At 33.9% G+C, this 18,515-nt stretch overlaps 1 protein-coding gene across 1 annotated transcript in view; it reads left to right on the top strand.

Annotated features, from left to right (window-relative positions):
• The window catches only part of LOC132715378 (uncharacterized), a 70,140-nt gene that overhangs the window by 19,594 nt on the left and 32,031 nt on the right, over positions 1 to 18,515 (top strand). Inside the window, exons 7-23 of the mRNA XM_060698741.1 lie at positions 822 to 2,680; positions 4,213 to 4,546; positions 4,705 to 4,851; positions 5,731 to 5,858; positions 6,317 to 6,619; positions 8,415 to 8,627; positions 9,237 to 9,539; positions 10,326 to 10,542; positions 10,988 to 11,371; positions 12,770 to 12,970; positions 13,266 to 13,514; positions 13,766 to 14,009; positions 14,385 to 14,557; positions 14,985 to 15,152; positions 15,489 to 15,557; positions 17,693 to 17,815; positions 18,255 to 18,386. Of these exons, the coding sequence (XP_060554724.1) occupies positions 822 to 2,680; positions 4,213 to 4,546; positions 4,705 to 4,851; positions 5,731 to 5,858; positions 6,317 to 6,619; positions 8,415 to 8,627; positions 9,237 to 9,539; positions 10,326 to 10,542; positions 10,988 to 11,371; positions 12,770 to 12,970; positions 13,266 to 13,514; positions 13,766 to 14,009; positions 14,385 to 14,557; positions 14,985 to 15,152; positions 15,489 to 15,557; positions 17,693 to 17,815; positions 18,255 to 18,386 (5,247 nt within the window). The remainder of the gene's footprint in view (positions 1 to 821; positions 2,681 to 4,212; positions 4,547 to 4,704; positions 4,852 to 5,730; positions 5,859 to 6,316; positions 6,620 to 8,414; positions 8,628 to 9,236; positions 9,540 to 10,325; positions 10,543 to 10,987; positions 11,372 to 12,769; positions 12,971 to 13,265; positions 13,515 to 13,765; positions 14,010 to 14,384; positions 14,558 to 14,984; positions 15,153 to 15,488; positions 15,558 to 17,692; positions 17,816 to 18,254; positions 18,387 to 18,515) is intronic.

Genomic DNA, 18,515 nt, shown 5'->3' with positions numbered 1-18,515 from the left:
CGGCTTCCAAAGGAATACACTCGTTCATTTTGAATGCTTAATTTATGAATGTGTCTTTCTCGCCTGTTATTGTAATTAAAAGAAACAATGAACGTCAAAACTAAATTTACAAATGCTTAAGATATAAACTTTAATTTTTATGAAGAAAATTTGTTGTTGTTTTTTGTTTTGCTGTTGCTTTTTTTTGTAAGAAGAAAATACAAGGAGACAAACCATCGACTTCTTTCACGCTAGTAAATGTGTAACGACCGAAAAACCCGCACTAGTCCAGTGCTTAAAATTGCTCAGTGTTAACTTTGAAATGCAAATTTAATTGTCACAAATGCTACTGGGAAAGTCCTTCTTACGTTCTAGTTTGACATTCCGGCATGAGTAAAACTGATAGAAACACCAGTCTTATCATTAAGGAAGAAAATATCTATTTTAAGTCGGCAAGGTTAAGAACAAATACAACTATCAGAAATGTTCATATTTTAGAGAAAGTGCAAACACGTCATTCAATTCTTTTACATATTAAAACAATACAGGCAACAAAAAATATTGACGATTTAGTAGAGACCTATAACAACTTAACAAATGAAAAAAGTGATCATGAATAAATATAATTTTCCATGAGACACAAATTTTTTTGATAAAACAGAGATTTTTCTTCGGTTTTCTGCTCCTCAACCATAATTTAAGCTTCTTAAAATGCCGAATGAAACCGACGCTTACTCAAAGAGAAACCAAAATTTGACCGTGTAATAGCCGTTTTTCTTAACAATCGGGAGCATTAAATCGACATTTACTAAGATTTCTACTCTTTTTATTTCTATAAACAGCTACAACTACAGAGCCTACAACAAATACTAGAACTACTGAACCTACAACTAGTACTACAACTACTGAGCCAACAACTAGCACTACAACTACAGAACCAACAACAAGTACTACAACTACAGAGCCTACAACTAGTACTACAACTACTGAGCCAACAACTAGTACTACAACTACTGAGCCAACAACAAGTACTACAACTACAGAACCTACAACTAGTACTACAACTACTGAGCCAACAACAAGTACTACAACTACTGAGCCAACAACAAGTACTACAACTACAGAGCCTACAACTAGTACTACAACTACAGAGCCTACAACAAGTACTACAACTACAGAACCTACAACTAGTACTACAACTACTGAGCCAACAACTAGTACTACAACTACTGAGCCTACAACAAGTACTACAACTACTGAGCCAACAACAAGTACTACAACTACTGAGCCAACTACTAGTACTACAACTACTGAGCCAACAACAAGTACTACAACTACTGAGCCAACAACTAGTACTACAACTACAGAGCCTACAACAAGTACTACAACTACAGAACCTACAACAAGTACTACAACTACAGAACCTACAACTAGTACTACAACTACTGAGCCAACAACTAGTACTACAACTACTGAGCCTACAACAAGTACTACAACTACAGAACCTACAACAAGTACTACAACTACAGAGCCTACAACTAGTACTACAACTACTGAGCCAACAACTAGTACTACAACTACTGAGCCAACAACTAGTACTACAACTACAGAGCCAACAACAAGTACTACAACTACTGAGCCAACAACAAGTACTACAACTACAGAGCCAACAACTAGTACTACAACTACTGAGCCAACAACTAGTACTACAACTACTGAGCCAACAACAAGTACTACAACTACTGAGCCAACAACTAGTACTACAACTACAGAGCCTACAACAAGTACTACAACTACAGAACCTACAACTAGTACTACAACTACTGAGCCAACAACTAGTACTACAACTACTGAGCCTACAACAAGTACTACAACTACTGAGCCAACAACAAGTACTACAACTACTGAGCCAACAACTAGTACTACAACTACTGAGCCAACAACAAGTACTACAACTACTGAGCCTACAACAAGTACTACAACTACTGAGCCAACAACTAGTACTACAACTACTGAGCCTACAACAAGTACTACAACTACAGAGCCTACAACTAGTACTACAACTACAGAACCAACAACTAGTACTACAACTACAGAGCCTACAACAAGTACTACAACTACAGAGCCTACAACAAGTACTACAACTACTGAGCCAACAACTAGTACTACAACTACTGAGCCAACAACTAGTACTACAACTACAGAACCAACAACAAGTACAACAACTACAGAACCAACAACTAGTACTACAACTACTGAGCCCACAACTAGTACTACAACTACTGAACCAACAACTAGTAGTACAACTACAGAGCCAACAACAAGTACTACAAGTACAGAACCAACAACTAGTACTACAACTACTGAGCCAACAACAAGTACTACAACTACTGAGCCTACAACTAGTACTACAACTACAGAGCCAACAACTAGTACTACAACTACAGAGCCTACAACAAGTACTACAACTACTGAGCCAACAACAAGTACTACAACTACTGAGCCAACAACTAGTACTACAACTACTGAGCCAACAACAAGTACTACAACTACTGAGCCATCAACTAGTACTACAACTACAGAGCCAACAACTAGTACTACAACTACTGAGCCAACAACTAGTACTACAACTACAGAGCCTACAACTAGTACTACAACTACAGAACCTACAACTAGTACTACAACTACAGAGCCTACAACTAGTACTACAACTACTGAGCCACAACTAGTACTACAACTACTGAGCCAACAACTAGTACTACAACTACAGAGCCAACAACAAGTACTACAACTACTGAGCCTACAACAAGTACTACAACTACTGAGCCAACAACTAGTACTACAACTACAGAGCCAACAACAAGTACTACAACTACTGAGCCTACAACAAGTACTACAACTACTGAGCCTACAACAAGTACTACAACTACAGAGCCTACAACAAGTACTACAACTACAGAGCCTACAACAAGTACTACAACTACAGAGCCTACAACTAGTACTACAACTACTGAGCCAACAACAAGTACTACAACTACAGAGCCAACAACTAGTACTACAACTACTGAGCCAACAACTAGTACTACAACTACTGAGCCAACAACTAGTACTACAACTACTGAGCCAACAACAAGTACTACAACTACAGAGCCAACAACTAGTACTACAACTACTGAGCCTACAACAAGTACTACAACTACTGAGCCAACAACAAGTACTACAACTACAGAGCCTACAACAAGTACTACAACTACAGAGCCTACAACAAGTACTACAACTACAGAGCCTAACAACAAGTACTACAACTACTGAGCCAACAACTAGTACTACAACTACAGAGCCTACAACAAGTACTACAACTACAGAGCCAACAACTAGTACTACAACTACAGAGCCTACAACAAGTACTACAACTACTGAGCCAACAACTAGCACTACAACTACAGAACCTACAACAAGTACTACAACTACTGAGCCAACAACTAGTACTACAACTACAGAGACTACAACAAGTACTACAACTACAGAGCCAACAACAAGTACTACAACTACAGAGCCAACAACTAGTACTACAACTACAGAGCCTACAACAAGTACTACAACTACAGAGCCTACAACTAGTACTACAACTACTGAGCCAACAACAAGTACTACAACTACTGAGCCAACAACTAGTACTACAACTACTGAGCCAACAACTAGTACTACAACTACTGAGCCAACAACAAGTACTACAACTACTGAGCCAACAACAAGTACTACAACTACAGAGCCTACAACAAGTACTACAACTACAGAGCCAACAACAAGTACTACCACTACTGAGCCTACAACAAGTACTACAACTACAGAGCCAACAACTAGTACTACAACCACTGAGCCAACAACAAGTACTAATTCTACTGAGCCAACAACTAGTACTACAACTACAGAGCCTACAACTAGTACTACAACTACAGAACCTACAACAAGTACTACAACTACAGAGCCTACAACTAGTACTACAACTACAGAGCCAACAACTAGTACTACAACTACTGAACCAACAACTAGTACTACAACTACTGAGCCAACAACAAGTACTACAACTACTGAGCCAACAACTAGTACTACAACTACTGAGCCAACAACTAGTACTACAACTACTAGAGCCAAACAACTAGTACTACAACTACAGAGCCTACAACAAGTACTACAACTACAGAGCCAACAACTAGTACTACAACTACTGAGCCAACAACGAGTACTACAACTACAGAGCCAACAACTAGTACTACAACTACTGAGCCTACAACAAGTACTACAACTTCTGAGCCAACAACTAGTACTACAACCACAGAGCCAACAACAAGTACTACAACTACTGAGCCTACAACAAGTACTACAACTACTGAGCCTACAACAAGTACTACAACTACAGAACCTACAACAAGTACTACACCTACAGAGCCTACAACAAGTACTACAACTACAGAACCTACAACAAGTACTACAACTACTGAGCCAACAACTAGCACTACAACTACTGAGCCAACAACAAGTACTACAACTACTGAGCCAACAACTAGTACTACACTACTACAACTACGAGCCCTACAACTAGTACTACAACTACTGAGCCAACAACTAGTACTACAACTACAGAGCCAACAACTAGTACTACAACTACAGAACCTACAACAAGTACTACAACTACAGAGCCCACAACTAGTACTACTACTACAGAACCTACAACAAGTACTACTACTACAGAGCCAACAACAAGTACTACCACTACAGAACCTACAACAAGCACTACAACTACAGAACCAACAACTAGTACTACAACTACAGTGCCTACAACCAGCACAACTACTGCAACTTTCCTCTCTGGTCAGTTTCAGTTTCATTCAGTTACTTTTTTATGTTTGTGTCGATCGTTCTATACTTAGCAAAATCAATGTCATAATAATGATATCTTTGACGTTCATGCACATTAGACTGAGTATTACACGACAGAGTTATCTCCTAGCTTTACAACTCAGATGCCCCAAAAGACATCCCAATAATTTAAGTTTCAACGTCATCTCTATTTTAAAAAGTCCGTTTAAAAAAATTTGGGTTTAAAACCCGTTTAAATTTTATTTATATAGCCCCGGGGAAGACACAAATAAAAAGGGTCCATTTTAAAACCGGGACGTTTTAAAAAAGGCTGAAACTCCCGGAAAACATTAATCACAGTGCTTTTCATAGGAATTTTTCGTGGGGCGTTAAATTATCTGTATAAAGGGTGCTTTTAAATTACCCATTTTCCTGAAAATTTAAAAAGACTTTGCCCGTCCTTTAAAATCGTTTATTTTTTTTCCCGATAAACCCGTTTTTATGAAACCCAAGTGTAAAAAGTTTTTGCAATTTTTAAAACCCTTTGAATTTTTTAAAGCTGCCCGAAAATAAATTTTTTCTGAAGGGGAAAACGAAAATAATTCATATACTGACGACAGTCCCATCTATAGATTAAATAATTATCCATTAATACCAATGTTTGTATATTTTGTAATGTTTGTTTTATGTTTGTATGTTGTTTTTATTTGAGTTTTATACATCAGGTTTATATTTTGGCTATATCAGGTTTGAATTTTAGTTATATACATCAGGTTTTTATTTTGGCTATACCAGGTCTATATTTAAGTTATATATGAAAGGTTTATATTTTGGCTAAATCAGGTTTGTATTTTAGATATAAAAATAAGTTTTATATTTTGGCTGTATCAGGTCTTTATTTGAGTTATGGTCAGGAAGAAGGAGACGACAAAATGACTGGAACAGATGACGGATGTAATGGTATAGTGCGATCTACCTTTGCTGTACCGTTCAGTCAGACCAGATTCAGGACGATCTACGTAAGTTGTTTTCCACCGAGGGTAAATTGACGGTAGTGAAAATGCCTCCGATTATCTATTTGTGATATACTTAAACGTATTAAGGCAAAAGCGTTTTTCGCTTTATAATAAAATAAAGAGTCCCAATTTAAAGATGAATCGCGTAAGAATATATAAATATTCATAGCCGCTGCTGGCAACACTAGCACTTCTTCGCAACGCATTCGTAATACATGTCGTAATTTAATATAATTATCAGAAAAAAGTGCAAGACATTGTTTCTCCGTTTAGAAAATATCTTCTTGCTGTATACCATGATAGCATTCCGCAAGCAAAATGACAGTGGGACAGTATTTAAGGTTGTATTTAATAAACGCTGAATGAGCGCGCAATCGAATTAATAAAACTTACAGTGTTACCATTTGTTTGAATAAAACAATCATTGTACGACGTTGTATATATTGTATTTGATATTTCAGGTATGTGCTAATGGGCTCGTGTGTTTCAACCGACGTTATCAAAGTTACACAGTTCCAGTAAACCGACAATACACACCTGATTTAGTTGGTATTTATTGTCTGGCTCCCTACTTCACAGATTTGGATTTGAGAAGCTCAGGTTCAGTGTGGTACCAGGCATATAGCATGTCATCAAACTCTGGAAATATCACAGAATCCATGAGAAATTTTATACATGAAACATACTCTGTTCAAATAACACCGATTTTCATTTTCAAAGCAACTTGGAAGGAGGTCCCTATATTAGGCGGGGCTAATGGCGAGGTATGTATGAAATTAATGTTAGACATATTTATAAACCTTTATCATTAGTTTTCTTTCAACTTATTCGTTTTTGAGGCAATGTTCATACAGTCACAAAACTGTTTTGATCCATGAGTTAATGATAAAATAATGAAAAAGTTTAAATGAAATATTGGATTTAAATGCACGAAAATATTCAGTTCAATGAATAATGAGATTGGTATGCAATTATTCTGCGGTAAGTAGTACTTCTCCTTGAGTAATTTTATGTTTAAATTGAGAAGTACTTTAGCTCTAGTCAAATATTCAAACTTTTCTTATCTTTGAAACACCGAATGATTGTTTCCAACAAGCCAGAACATTTAGAAAATGTCGATTGTTTCAGACATTAAGATGAGTATAATGATCGAAATTAGAAGATAGAGCTTTTGTTCGGGCAATATTTAACATCTGTACAAATATACTTACAGTAGACCTATAGGTAGACGAAAATGTTCTATTGGGGAGTTGTCTCTTTCAAAGTTTTCATAATTTCGACCAATATTTAAGTGGCTTTTTAAATAAGTTCGGTTATACCTATGTACAAACACGTTGCTCTATTTTCCTCAAATACATGTGAAATATTTTGACTGAAATTTTACTAAAATCGATTAATTTTGACCAATGGCAATGTAACAACGGCGACCACTGGTACTTGGTTTCAAATCAAATGCCTTTATATTGATGATTTGGATTATTACTGATTATCCCCGTATATCTATACATGATTATCAATTGTCATGATGTTGGTTTATTAAAATCTTAAATAAAAATATCTAAAAAACATTAGTCACTTGTGATTACAAATGGTGTCTCCTCTAAAAAGGAAGACAACTCTGCTGTGTACATGCATAAAAAACAATACAAATGGCTTTTTCCTAGAAGAAAAAAAAACACTTAAATCATTTCCTTATTGAACTTGAAATACACATTTATGCTAGGATTTAAAAAAAAATCTAGCACATCTGTATTTGGATTGGCTTTGAGGCCCATTATTCACCGGAAATGCTTTTATTTTTGTTTCTATTTTTTTTATTTTGGTGTCCTGATAATATTTCGAATAATACTCATTAGTCAAAAGTCCAGACCATATTTTGCTTCTATAGCCTTTTGGCAATCTATACAATTACAGTGAGTAAGTATTTTTATATGACTTTTGTTACAATTTGCTACCTTAATGACAAATGATTTCACTAAACGCTTTTGTCTAGCATTCTTTAAAACCATTATTTAAACTTAATTTAAAACATAATTGCCAATTTTTAAGGAATGGAACATTTGTTTTGTTGTTTTTTTTGTTTTTTTTTTTTTTGGTTTTTTTTTTTTTTTTTTTTTTGGTTTCTTAGGCACAAAGTGCCTTAAAATACCTTGTTTAAATTTACAAAGGACCATAACTCATAAATACAAGAGCAGATTTTCCTAGTACTGCCATTTGATGGTTATAAAAGATATTCATGCTGAGTTTTATTATAAAATCAATTAGTCGCTCAAAATGTTAATTTCTTTTTTTAAGATGCTTTTATTTTAAGTATAAAAGGGCAATTACTAAAAAAACATGGATGGAGTTTAATGAAATTGATAATAATTCATGCCAATTTTCAAGGACATTTGATAAACCGGTACCGAGATATGGATTCAGATGAACGGACGGACATGCCATCTTAATATTCTTCCTTCGATTTTATCGAATAAATAACTAATATTAATTTAAAGCTCTGTGTTAATCATATACTGTTCATAAATGGTATATGTAAATGTATGTTATCTGTTATTTCAGACGGTCACTTTCCAAGTAATCTATGTGACAGACGGAGAAGTTGCCTATTCGTTCTTTTTCTACGAGGGAGGTGCTATGAAGTCTGTCTCAAATTTGCAGTTTATCGGACTATTGGTCAACGGTCATGCTGATGGTCTAGATGACAGTTCTGATGGTTCTTATTTAGGTCAAGCAGACATCAATCTAATTCTTGAAACTTCAACAAATGGTAACGTTTTTGTCTGCACCAAATTGCTAATAAGTATTAAAATAAACATACATGCTATATGAAGTGAAAATCTTTTAGAACATGCAATATTATTAATGTATGATTTATTAAAAGGTAAAAGGTCCGGTAATCTGGCAGGAAATAAAGACAATCTTAAAAGTATGTAAGTAATAATCAATCTAGATAAGTCATCAGTTCTGATTTATCTATGTTAATAAAGTGTCTTCGTGATAATCAGATTCCCCATCACAACTTGTCCATATTCTATGTTTAGGCTGAGCCAATATATAGTCATTTGAAAAAAAATTGTGAACATTGAATCTCTATCCAGGCAAATTAAACACAAGGCTTATCTTTTTTCTTGGGGCGTCCCTGTACGAGCTGTTAAGGTCGTTGACTTCAATCCACTTGCCCGCACCGCTATTGGTTCGAGTCCCGCCAGTAGCTTTGAATTCTTTCACGTAAGGAAGCTACAATTTATCTAGCTAGATTACGGATCGTCGGTGGTTCTACACAGATGCCCGCTCATGACAGAAATATAAAACCAAAATTTGTTTTGGTCGCTAGTTTTATTATGAAGTATAAGTTGGTCAAGCAGTTTTTGTTTCTTCGAGTTACACAATATGAATATACATGTTATTACTTTTCCAATAGTGTATCAAGGAGCAACTACCTTTGAACTTACACCACCAGACGGACTAGGTCCTAACTATCAAGCTATGTGTACAAACTGGCATCAGGGAGAACTAAAATATCGTAATTATTATAGACAACAATTGGCCAGCATGCCGCAATGTCCGTGCATATCATTCTTTCTCTTTTTCGACGGACAGTTTGGTTTTCGGACAATAGACTGGACAAATGGAGTTTTGACTGCTCCTGTAAGACAGAGAGGCCGCTACGCACCGCATGGAAAGGTAGGTCCAAAATTTTCTTCTAATTATTATTATCAACTGGCAATTCAGCATAGCATTGATTTAACATATGAATATTACAGTCATGTTAACTTACCATAGCTAGCGAAACTAGGTCATTCATAAAGACACACCCTTTCATTGATTTACAGTTGTCTACGTTCATGGGGACGGGCTCGCTATTTTGAGACATATTTTTTAGAGGAAATTGCAATAAAAGATACTGGCAGGGTTGCCTTTGTGATCAAGAATTATTTTATAGAGACGTTTAGGGGCTTAATTAAAGGAACTCCACTGAGATCATTCAGTCTAAAAAATAAATAATTTCTTATAAAAAACAAATTGGACCCTATATCAGAAATATATGCAAAAGATAAAAACTATACTCAGAAGTAAATGAAAAATCGGTTTTTTTTGTGTTATTCATAGCCCGATTTGAGTGAAAAGCGTTGCAAAGCTTTTCAATTTTGGGTCAATTTTCACAATATGAATAATAGTTCTGAAAAAAAACAAGAAAGCGAGAAAATTATCTAAAATTTTGCTCTAGATTTTCAACAAATGAAATTTAAATCTCGAAAAAATATTTCCGGTACCGTCATGTCAAAAAACCTTAGTGGAGTCCCTTTAAACAATCAATAATAACAAATGAAAGGTCAAATAAGTCAATTACCAGCAATCAATTTTATCAGCCGTTCATAAATTTTGGTAGAATAATCTAATTAATTAATCAAAGCCTTTTCCAATGGTTCCATCTTTATCATTTCTGTATACATGCTTATTATTTTTTAGACATGCACATACGATTTATGGACCGGTAGTTTGATATTTTGGGGCAGGAGAGCAGGGTCGTTTGAAACCTACAATCAACTTACTTATTCGCAACAGCACCGCCAGAATGATGCATTTTATAAGGACATATGTTGTGAACGAACTGACCTCTGTGATCTGTATTATGACGTCAGGCCTCGCGTGACTAACTGCTATTTCGATTTCTTTTTCTTTTTCGGTAATGTTATTGAATATTTACTTTTAAAGTTATGTTCATAACATCTTTACTGTTAAGTTTAATATGTGATTATAAAAGCACCATTGATAGAGATAATTAGGTCATAATACGTACAATTTAAACCAAACACCAAACCATTGAGTCGCAACAGGTCGGCTTTGCCAAGACAGAAAATGCAAATAGTTAGCTTATAGTTCTAGTATTTTAGTCATTTGTACAATTGTGATTTTTTTTTCTAAAAATATGGAAAGATTTTAATAGAAAAAATAAATGCGTTTTCACTAACACTTTAATTGTTCACATTTTCATTCATTTTGTTTTTGGATCAAGCAAATGACCTTATCTTTCATGTCTAGCTGAAATTCAACAATACGTGTATATATGTCAATAGCTACTATTGATTGCGTATTTCAAAATTTTAATATTTTACGTAATCTGTCCACAGCTGGTGGGTTTGGAGATCCTCACATAACAACACTGGATAACCGCAAGTATACCTTTAACGGACATGGTGAGTATATATTGTTGCATATAGAGTCCGAAGATATCCAAATACAAAGCAGAACAACTCAGGCTGTGAAAGAAGATGGCACCCTTTCTGAAGCAACAATATTTTCAGCTTTTGTTATTCAAACAACCGATTCCTGGCTTCAGGTGGAAATCAACAATAACAAGACTGGTATAAATCTATATGCCGGGACAAACAAAACACATTGGGCTGATTACACTGTAGATTACTATGAGAATGAGGGGCAATCGATATGTGTTGCAGATGAATTGACTTTTAGTCGCGATAATAATACTCTTATTACAAGCTTCTCGGAGAAAGGTAACTTTTTATTATTATTAATAAGTAACTTGTGATAATCAAAATTGATAATATGTGCAGTTTGGGAAAATCAGGTGATTTAGTATTATCATTCTAAGTCTTTCTAACGTCGACTTTTATTGGACATTCGTGACTTGGTCTGAGCTATCCAGCCGCTTACACATTATCCCCAGTTCAATACTGTGGAATTTATCCAAGGCTCCCTACGAATTTATGCCTACTTTTTTTTATAAATCTTCAAAAATAGGACTTTTGTAGCATTATAAATTCATTAAAAATATTTTTGTAAATGTTTTATAGCCTTGAGTAATTAACAGTTGTTTGCTGGTGTAACCCTCTCCTGACACCTATCTTAATACATGTAGTAGGTTTCATATAAGCGCACAACAGATCTATTAGCTATTAGCTATGTTTATTTTCTGTTGTTTTTTTCTGTTACAATAATTACCGTATAAAATTACCCCACCCACTTTCACAAAATATAAAACCTACAGATTTAATGTTTTTCTTACATATTTTACAATAAACACATGATATTAATGGAATGTCAAATACAGTTTAAGATATAAAGTAACTTTTTTAACTTTGAACATTAATTAAGGAAATCAAATTTGAAAAATATGAAAAAAATGGATTTTTTTCTTGATCTTTCTAAAAGATATTTCTAAGACAAAAACTTTTAAAATGTTTACTTTTATTGAGATTAACATATAATTTGATTATCTCTGATATGTTTAAACACTTTTTATCATAATAAACATAATTTGTGCAACAAATTATACTATAAAAATGATATAACAGTTTTGCACAAAATCGACGGCCATATTGGACGCCATCTTGGATTTTGGAAGAGGTATGAAAGAGCAATTTTGTAAGATTTAAATTTTGGAAAGGAGAAACTATATGCATGCTTTTGGTGTTAGTTAAAGGTCTCTACCAAAAATTGGAATGAATGAGCTAGAATGTACGTCAAATGTATATGGCGGCCATTTTGAAAATGGCGGCCATCTTGAATGAGCAGAGATATTTTTGGGCCCACTTCACTTTTGAAATCTACATGGTCTAAAGATGATTTCCTGAAAGTTTCATGCTTGTATCACAATTTGCACTATTTTCTTAATTTCCCGCCCCACTAGTGGGACGGGAAATAAGGTCTCTGCTGTCAAAATAGTGCAAATTGTGATACAAATTGTGATATAATCATATTTAAAGTGAAAGTATAAATTTTATACTCAGAACAAAGGTATTTATAAGTTATAATGTTTACGTATGATAACGATTTTATATGTGATCAAAGTTTCTCTTGTTAGACTATGGTCATTTTTCTAAATGTTTGCAGTACACGTAAATGTTGGCTCGAAACATTTTGTTTCATGAATTTGTTGGGTTTTTTTAAAGGAATTGCTTTCAATGTGACAGTCGGTACTGGCCTGCTACAAATGAGTCTAGGGTTACCAAGCACATATCAAAATATAACAACTGGGTTGCTAGGCAACTTCAATGGGGATGCAACAGACGATTTCTTACCTCGCTATAAAGCAACACCTCTACCGGATTCAGCAAACGAAAGTTCAATATTTACGTATTTCGGACAAACATGTAAGTTCCTACAACAGTATATAAGTGGACAGTATATACGATATATTTTCCATTTTTAAATGAGCTGCCGACCAATTATTAAAAGCGGTCATTGGACTTAATTAAAGATAATATTGTAATTATCACATGCATGATAGCTATAGTGAAAACTCTAAATTTATATACAATTAAAATATAACGTTTGAATACTGGTTTTTTCATAATTTTGGTCTACTTAATTTCGTGTGATCTTATCTTGATATATTACATCAAATATTAAAACATATTTTCTTTGTAAATATTTTATCAACTAAAGGGATGACCTCGGCAAATGAAAGCTTGTTTAAATACGACGACGGAGTTAGCCATAGCGACTTTAGTTTCCCTGATTTCGTACCAAAGTTCCTTGATGAGGCAAATGAAACTTTAGTTGCCGAGGCAAAGGAACTGTGTGGCGAGGACAATAATCAGTGTATCTTTGATTACGTGTTTACTGGTAACAAAGAGTTGGCACTAGAAACAAATACAACAGAAACTCGGGCAGAGGAAACGGCACAACAGACAGGTATTGTTTAATTATGATTGTAATTAAGACAGTTCTCTTATTAAAGAAATACATGGTTAACTATTATTCAGTATTACGCTTTTAGAAAATTTTACAAATGATTATCGTAGTGTTGCTTTTCTCTTAACCATATTCATGTCGTGACAATGTGCAGACATGTATACATCATGCAATACGTCACAATTTCTGTAATTATTCTAAAGAATGAGCTTAACAATTGTTTAGAGCTGTTCATTTTTTTCACATTTTAGCAAATAAGGTACCTTCTCTGACTGTGACAAATGGAACCACGGTAGTAGATGATCGACATTATATTAATTTAAATGTTAACGTTCCATCAACTTTCACTATTTACGGTATTGATGATGGCGAAGTGTCCTACGAGTTTGCCAATACAACAGTAGCAGACGACAATATTAAAATAGGTCCACAACGTGTTAACGGTAGTGCTGACGTCACTCTTACGTTAACAGACAACAGTCCAGCGTATGTCAGGTAAACGACCAATAAGCCTAACACTTCTTAGTGAATACGTTCGTTAAGTATATTAAACTTATTATAATATGGAGGACATTGCCAAAACTTACGATAGTATCACCTATTGTAGGTTCTCTTATGAAAGAGAATCATTAAAATTTAAAAGAGAATTATATGCTAACCAGCAACTATTAATAAGCAAGTATATGGCGATAAAGTAAGGGTTTTTATGTATATGGCGTCTATAGATTTTGACAGAAATGTTATTTATAAACTGTCCGCTTCATGTTACTATATTCATAGACACTTAGGGTGTGAAGCTTAAAACGCATTTAAATTCCAAATAAAATGTATATTTGCTATTCCCAGCAGTACAAAATGTATCTGTTTTAGCGTGCTTGCCAAAGACAAGTTCGGAGTAAAGTCCCCTGCGGTAGATGTGGTTATTGTACTGTGTACTGGTTGTAGCTCACATGGAGCTTGTAACTACAGTGTTTTACATGAAGACGACACAACAACCGATCATTTTAAATACGCCACTTGTGTCTGTGAGGAGTACTGGACAGGCTAGTTGACGGACATTTTTAATTTTAATACCAATGCTCGGGCAGATTTCATTGCATAGCAATGAATAACCATTGCTTTGCATAATTGATGTAATGATATTTTAGTTAATGTTTTAAGTCGTTTGATTGCTCATTTCAACAGAGTTGTTTTATTGTACAGTATCAATTCGTATTAATGTTAACACCGTGGAAGGTTATTTGAATTATATTGGCTTCATAATCTTAGTATTTCAACCAATTTCTTTCACAAAAAGATAACATTTGAATAATATATTATGCTGATAGAAATGCAATGTGCTTTATAAAAAAGATTTTTTTCGTTAGAATTAAATAAAAAAAAAAGAGTTGATTAAATTTTTATCGCTTTTTATAATGTTAAGACATGTTAAATAATAATACATTTAACATACTTTGTTTATTTTTACAGGTGATAATTGTGAATACGACTATGATGGATGCGAGGCAGCTCCTTGTTCCGTCGGTCGTAATTGCAGCGACACTAATGCCGACGTTCACAAAGCCGACCCGAGCCTTGCACCTTACACATGTAGTCCATGTCCTAATGGCTTCATTGAAACGGATAATAAATGTATAGGTATGAAATTATTGACCGATAATTAGTGTAAAGATGTGTTGCATTGTCCTCATGAAAAATTTTCTCCGAATCAATAAGGGGTTTAATTTCCCTTTCGACATTATGATAATGTATGCATCGTATTTGGCATTTTTTGAATTATGGAAGGTCTCTGCCATTGCGTTAAATAGTAAGATTATGATTTCTCCAAAATACTGTGAAAGTTGACAATGTCTTTTTTCAATCAAATAGATTGATTGTAAAGCTTATAGTGATTGCGTTACGATTTGCCGTTATGTAAAAAACAAAGTCACTTCGATGAAAAAACTGATAATTTTTATGACATGGTTATTTTAGGTTCTCAACGGAATTTATGGCTGCACGGAGTTTTCAAGAATTGTAATACTTACGGAGATTTAATTCAGTGTATCCCAGCGTTGACTGCGTTCATCTTTGTGCTCAATATTTTCACTTACTGACGATGCTTATTTATGCTTTATGCGCTTGTATCTGCTTAAACGGATTACCATTTGAATTGTTATATACCTTGCTTCACTGTGTAAAATTTTCATATTGTGTACATAAAACTTTACCATGTTAATCAGATTTATGCATACGTTTAATATATACAGTGGATACTGTTTAGACAAAATTGCTAATTAAGTACAGTTTATTGTTAATTGCAGTTCGTCTTAAATTATTGCTCATAAAACATTGTTTCATGCAAATTGATTTTATAATGTTACATGTTTAACATTATTTTACATGTTTTTATAAACCCTGTTTTTTATTTACATTGTTTTATATTTTAATCTTGAATTAAGTCTGGTGTATTTTATAATTAATTGTTTCTTTATTACTTTTTGTTATAATAATTCCATCATAAGCTAGTTCTTCTAAATAAATTGTTGCAGACATATCCCTATTTCTGAAATAATGTTTCTCATTTATCAATGTTTTCATCATACCATGGCTAACAAATGCCTTCTTCATCGTTCTGCGATACGGGTTTCCCGTTTGCTTGTATGAATACTTTTGATTGCATACGGTATGTCCTTATCAATCACTGTTATCGAAACGCCGTGTTACGGCGTTTATTATTGCTTGCTCAAAATACTTGCGTCATTTCATATCTTGTTCGATCAAAAACATTGTTCCCGATGCTACGGCGATGTTGCATATTGCTTCACTGGATTTAAAATTTTTGGAACGCTAGAGTGCTTGTGTGAACAGGTTTAAACTATATGGAGTTCAAGTGTTTACGCTTGTTTCCAAGGTTACAGCTGATTATATGAATCAACATTGCAGGTCATGTACATTACTAGTTTGCACAAAGAAACATGGTTATGTGTCTGTGATACTGTTCGTGAGCAGTTGACCTAGCAATGAATGGAAAAGATGTGGCTAAATGTTCCGCTATGAAAAACTGGAAATATCCATTATAATGATGATTATGATTGATTAATATTTTATATTGAAATTGAATATTATAATGGTGATTGACCAATAAATTATATTAGAAAATGTTAATGATACAATACAAGAACCACTGAAATTGTAAAAAAGACTGCCTCGCGTTTTTAAGCTTTATTTGAACATATTTAAAAAAATACTGTTGGTCAGTGGGTTTTGATTTTTGGGTTTAACTATTTTATTTACCATTCACTTTAAATTTGCATAAAAATCACTTTTAAAATTTAAAGTAATCCCAATTTTCGCACAAATTTCATATTACCTCGCCATTTGCTGGCGGAAAAAGTTTTTCTGCTGTAAAGGGAGATTTTTGATTTTTTGAAAGGCGTAATTTTTAGTTATTTTAATGTTTAAAAGAATGTGTGACTCATTGTTTGTGACCAAGCTTGTGAATACAGAAGGTATTTTTTGTCGTGTAACCAAGGTTTCGTTAGCTGATGATTCAAAATTTTAACGGGAAGAAACTTTACTGTTTTCTTCGGTCATTTTTTTTCGTGTTAAAAACATTGCGTTTGGTTGATTATTGTGTCTTAAAAAACTTTTTCGACTTTTTTGACATAATCATTGTGCGGTTTATCAAGAAGTGTTTTATCAAGAAGTGTTTTATAAAACAATGTTCGTCTAATGGTACGTTTTATACATTGAACAGTGTTCGTATTGTAATACATTGTTCGTTTTATAATACCCTGTTTGTCTTATATTACATTGTTCGCCTTATAATACATTCTTCATCTGATAATGCCCTGTTTGTCTTATAATACATTGTTCATCTGATAATGCCCTGTTTGTCTTATAATACATTCTTCATCTGATAATGCCCTGTTTGTCTTATAATACATTCTTCCTCTGATAATGCCCTGTTTGTCTTATAATACATTGTTCATCTGATAATGCTCTATTTGTCTTATAATACATTGTTCATCTGATAATGCCCTGTTTGTCTTATAATACATTGTTCGACTTATAATACATTGTTCATTTTATAATACATTGTTCGTGTTATAATACAGTGTTTGTATTATAATACATTGTTCGTTCGTCGTATAATATAATGTTCGTCTAAAAATACAACTGACTTTTAATTAAAGATATTAATGAGTGTGAAGAATCTACGAGTGGGTGTGACCAGACATGTGACAACTATCAGGGAGGTTACAACTGCACCTGTTTCCAAGGTTACAGCTGGATTAATGAATCAACATGTGTAAAGGGTATGTGCATGTACATACATATTGTCGTACGCTGTATTTTTTTTAAACATTGTACATTTATCAAATTATATGGCTTATCATATAATGTTAATTTATATTGTAGTATGCAATTTCTCGTTTAAATAAGTCGTTATACATCTCCACTTTGTGTCAGAACATGATGCGGAAGAAATAAGTAATATTTCAGTTAAATTCAGGGAAATGCAATGTATATTCTTACATTGTGCCTTACTATACTTTACTATTATCATTTGTAGAAGTAGTAGCATTAGCGGTGGTGGTCGTCGTGGTAGTGGTGGTGGTAGCGGTAGCAGTAACAGCACCAGCAGCAGTTTTTGTTGTTGTTGTTTTAGTTGTTTTATTATTGTTTTAAATAATCAACATGTATTTTTGTGTGTTACGTAAGTTACATTGAGAGCTTTTTTTATATTTTTTACAGACGAAATTCCACTGGAAGGTTGTGACGCACTTGATTGTAACAATACTGCTGGTTGCACCCTCAATAGCACGGGACAGGCTGAATGTTTCTGCAGTAATGGGTTTGAACTCACAGCAGGCAATACATGTACAAGTAAGCCATTTTGTGTTCAATTTTACTTATTTCGTTTGACGATTCCAATCATCATTTTCTTTATAAGCAGTACTTTATAACATTCTTATTTTATATAGTGGAGGGAAATTGATGACCCCATTAATGCTC

The sequence above is a fragment of the Ruditapes philippinarum genome, unplaced genomic scaffold, assembly GCF_026571515.1.
Source record: "Ruditapes philippinarum isolate M1 unplaced genomic scaffold, ASM2657151v2 ctg1746_1_1_1_1, whole genome shotgun sequence".
Taxonomy (NCBI): domain Eukaryota; kingdom Metazoa; phylum Mollusca; class Bivalvia; order Venerida; family Veneridae; genus Ruditapes; species Ruditapes philippinarum.
Note: the sequence above shows the minus strand (reverse complement) of the source record. Positions and strands in the feature narration are given on the sequence as shown.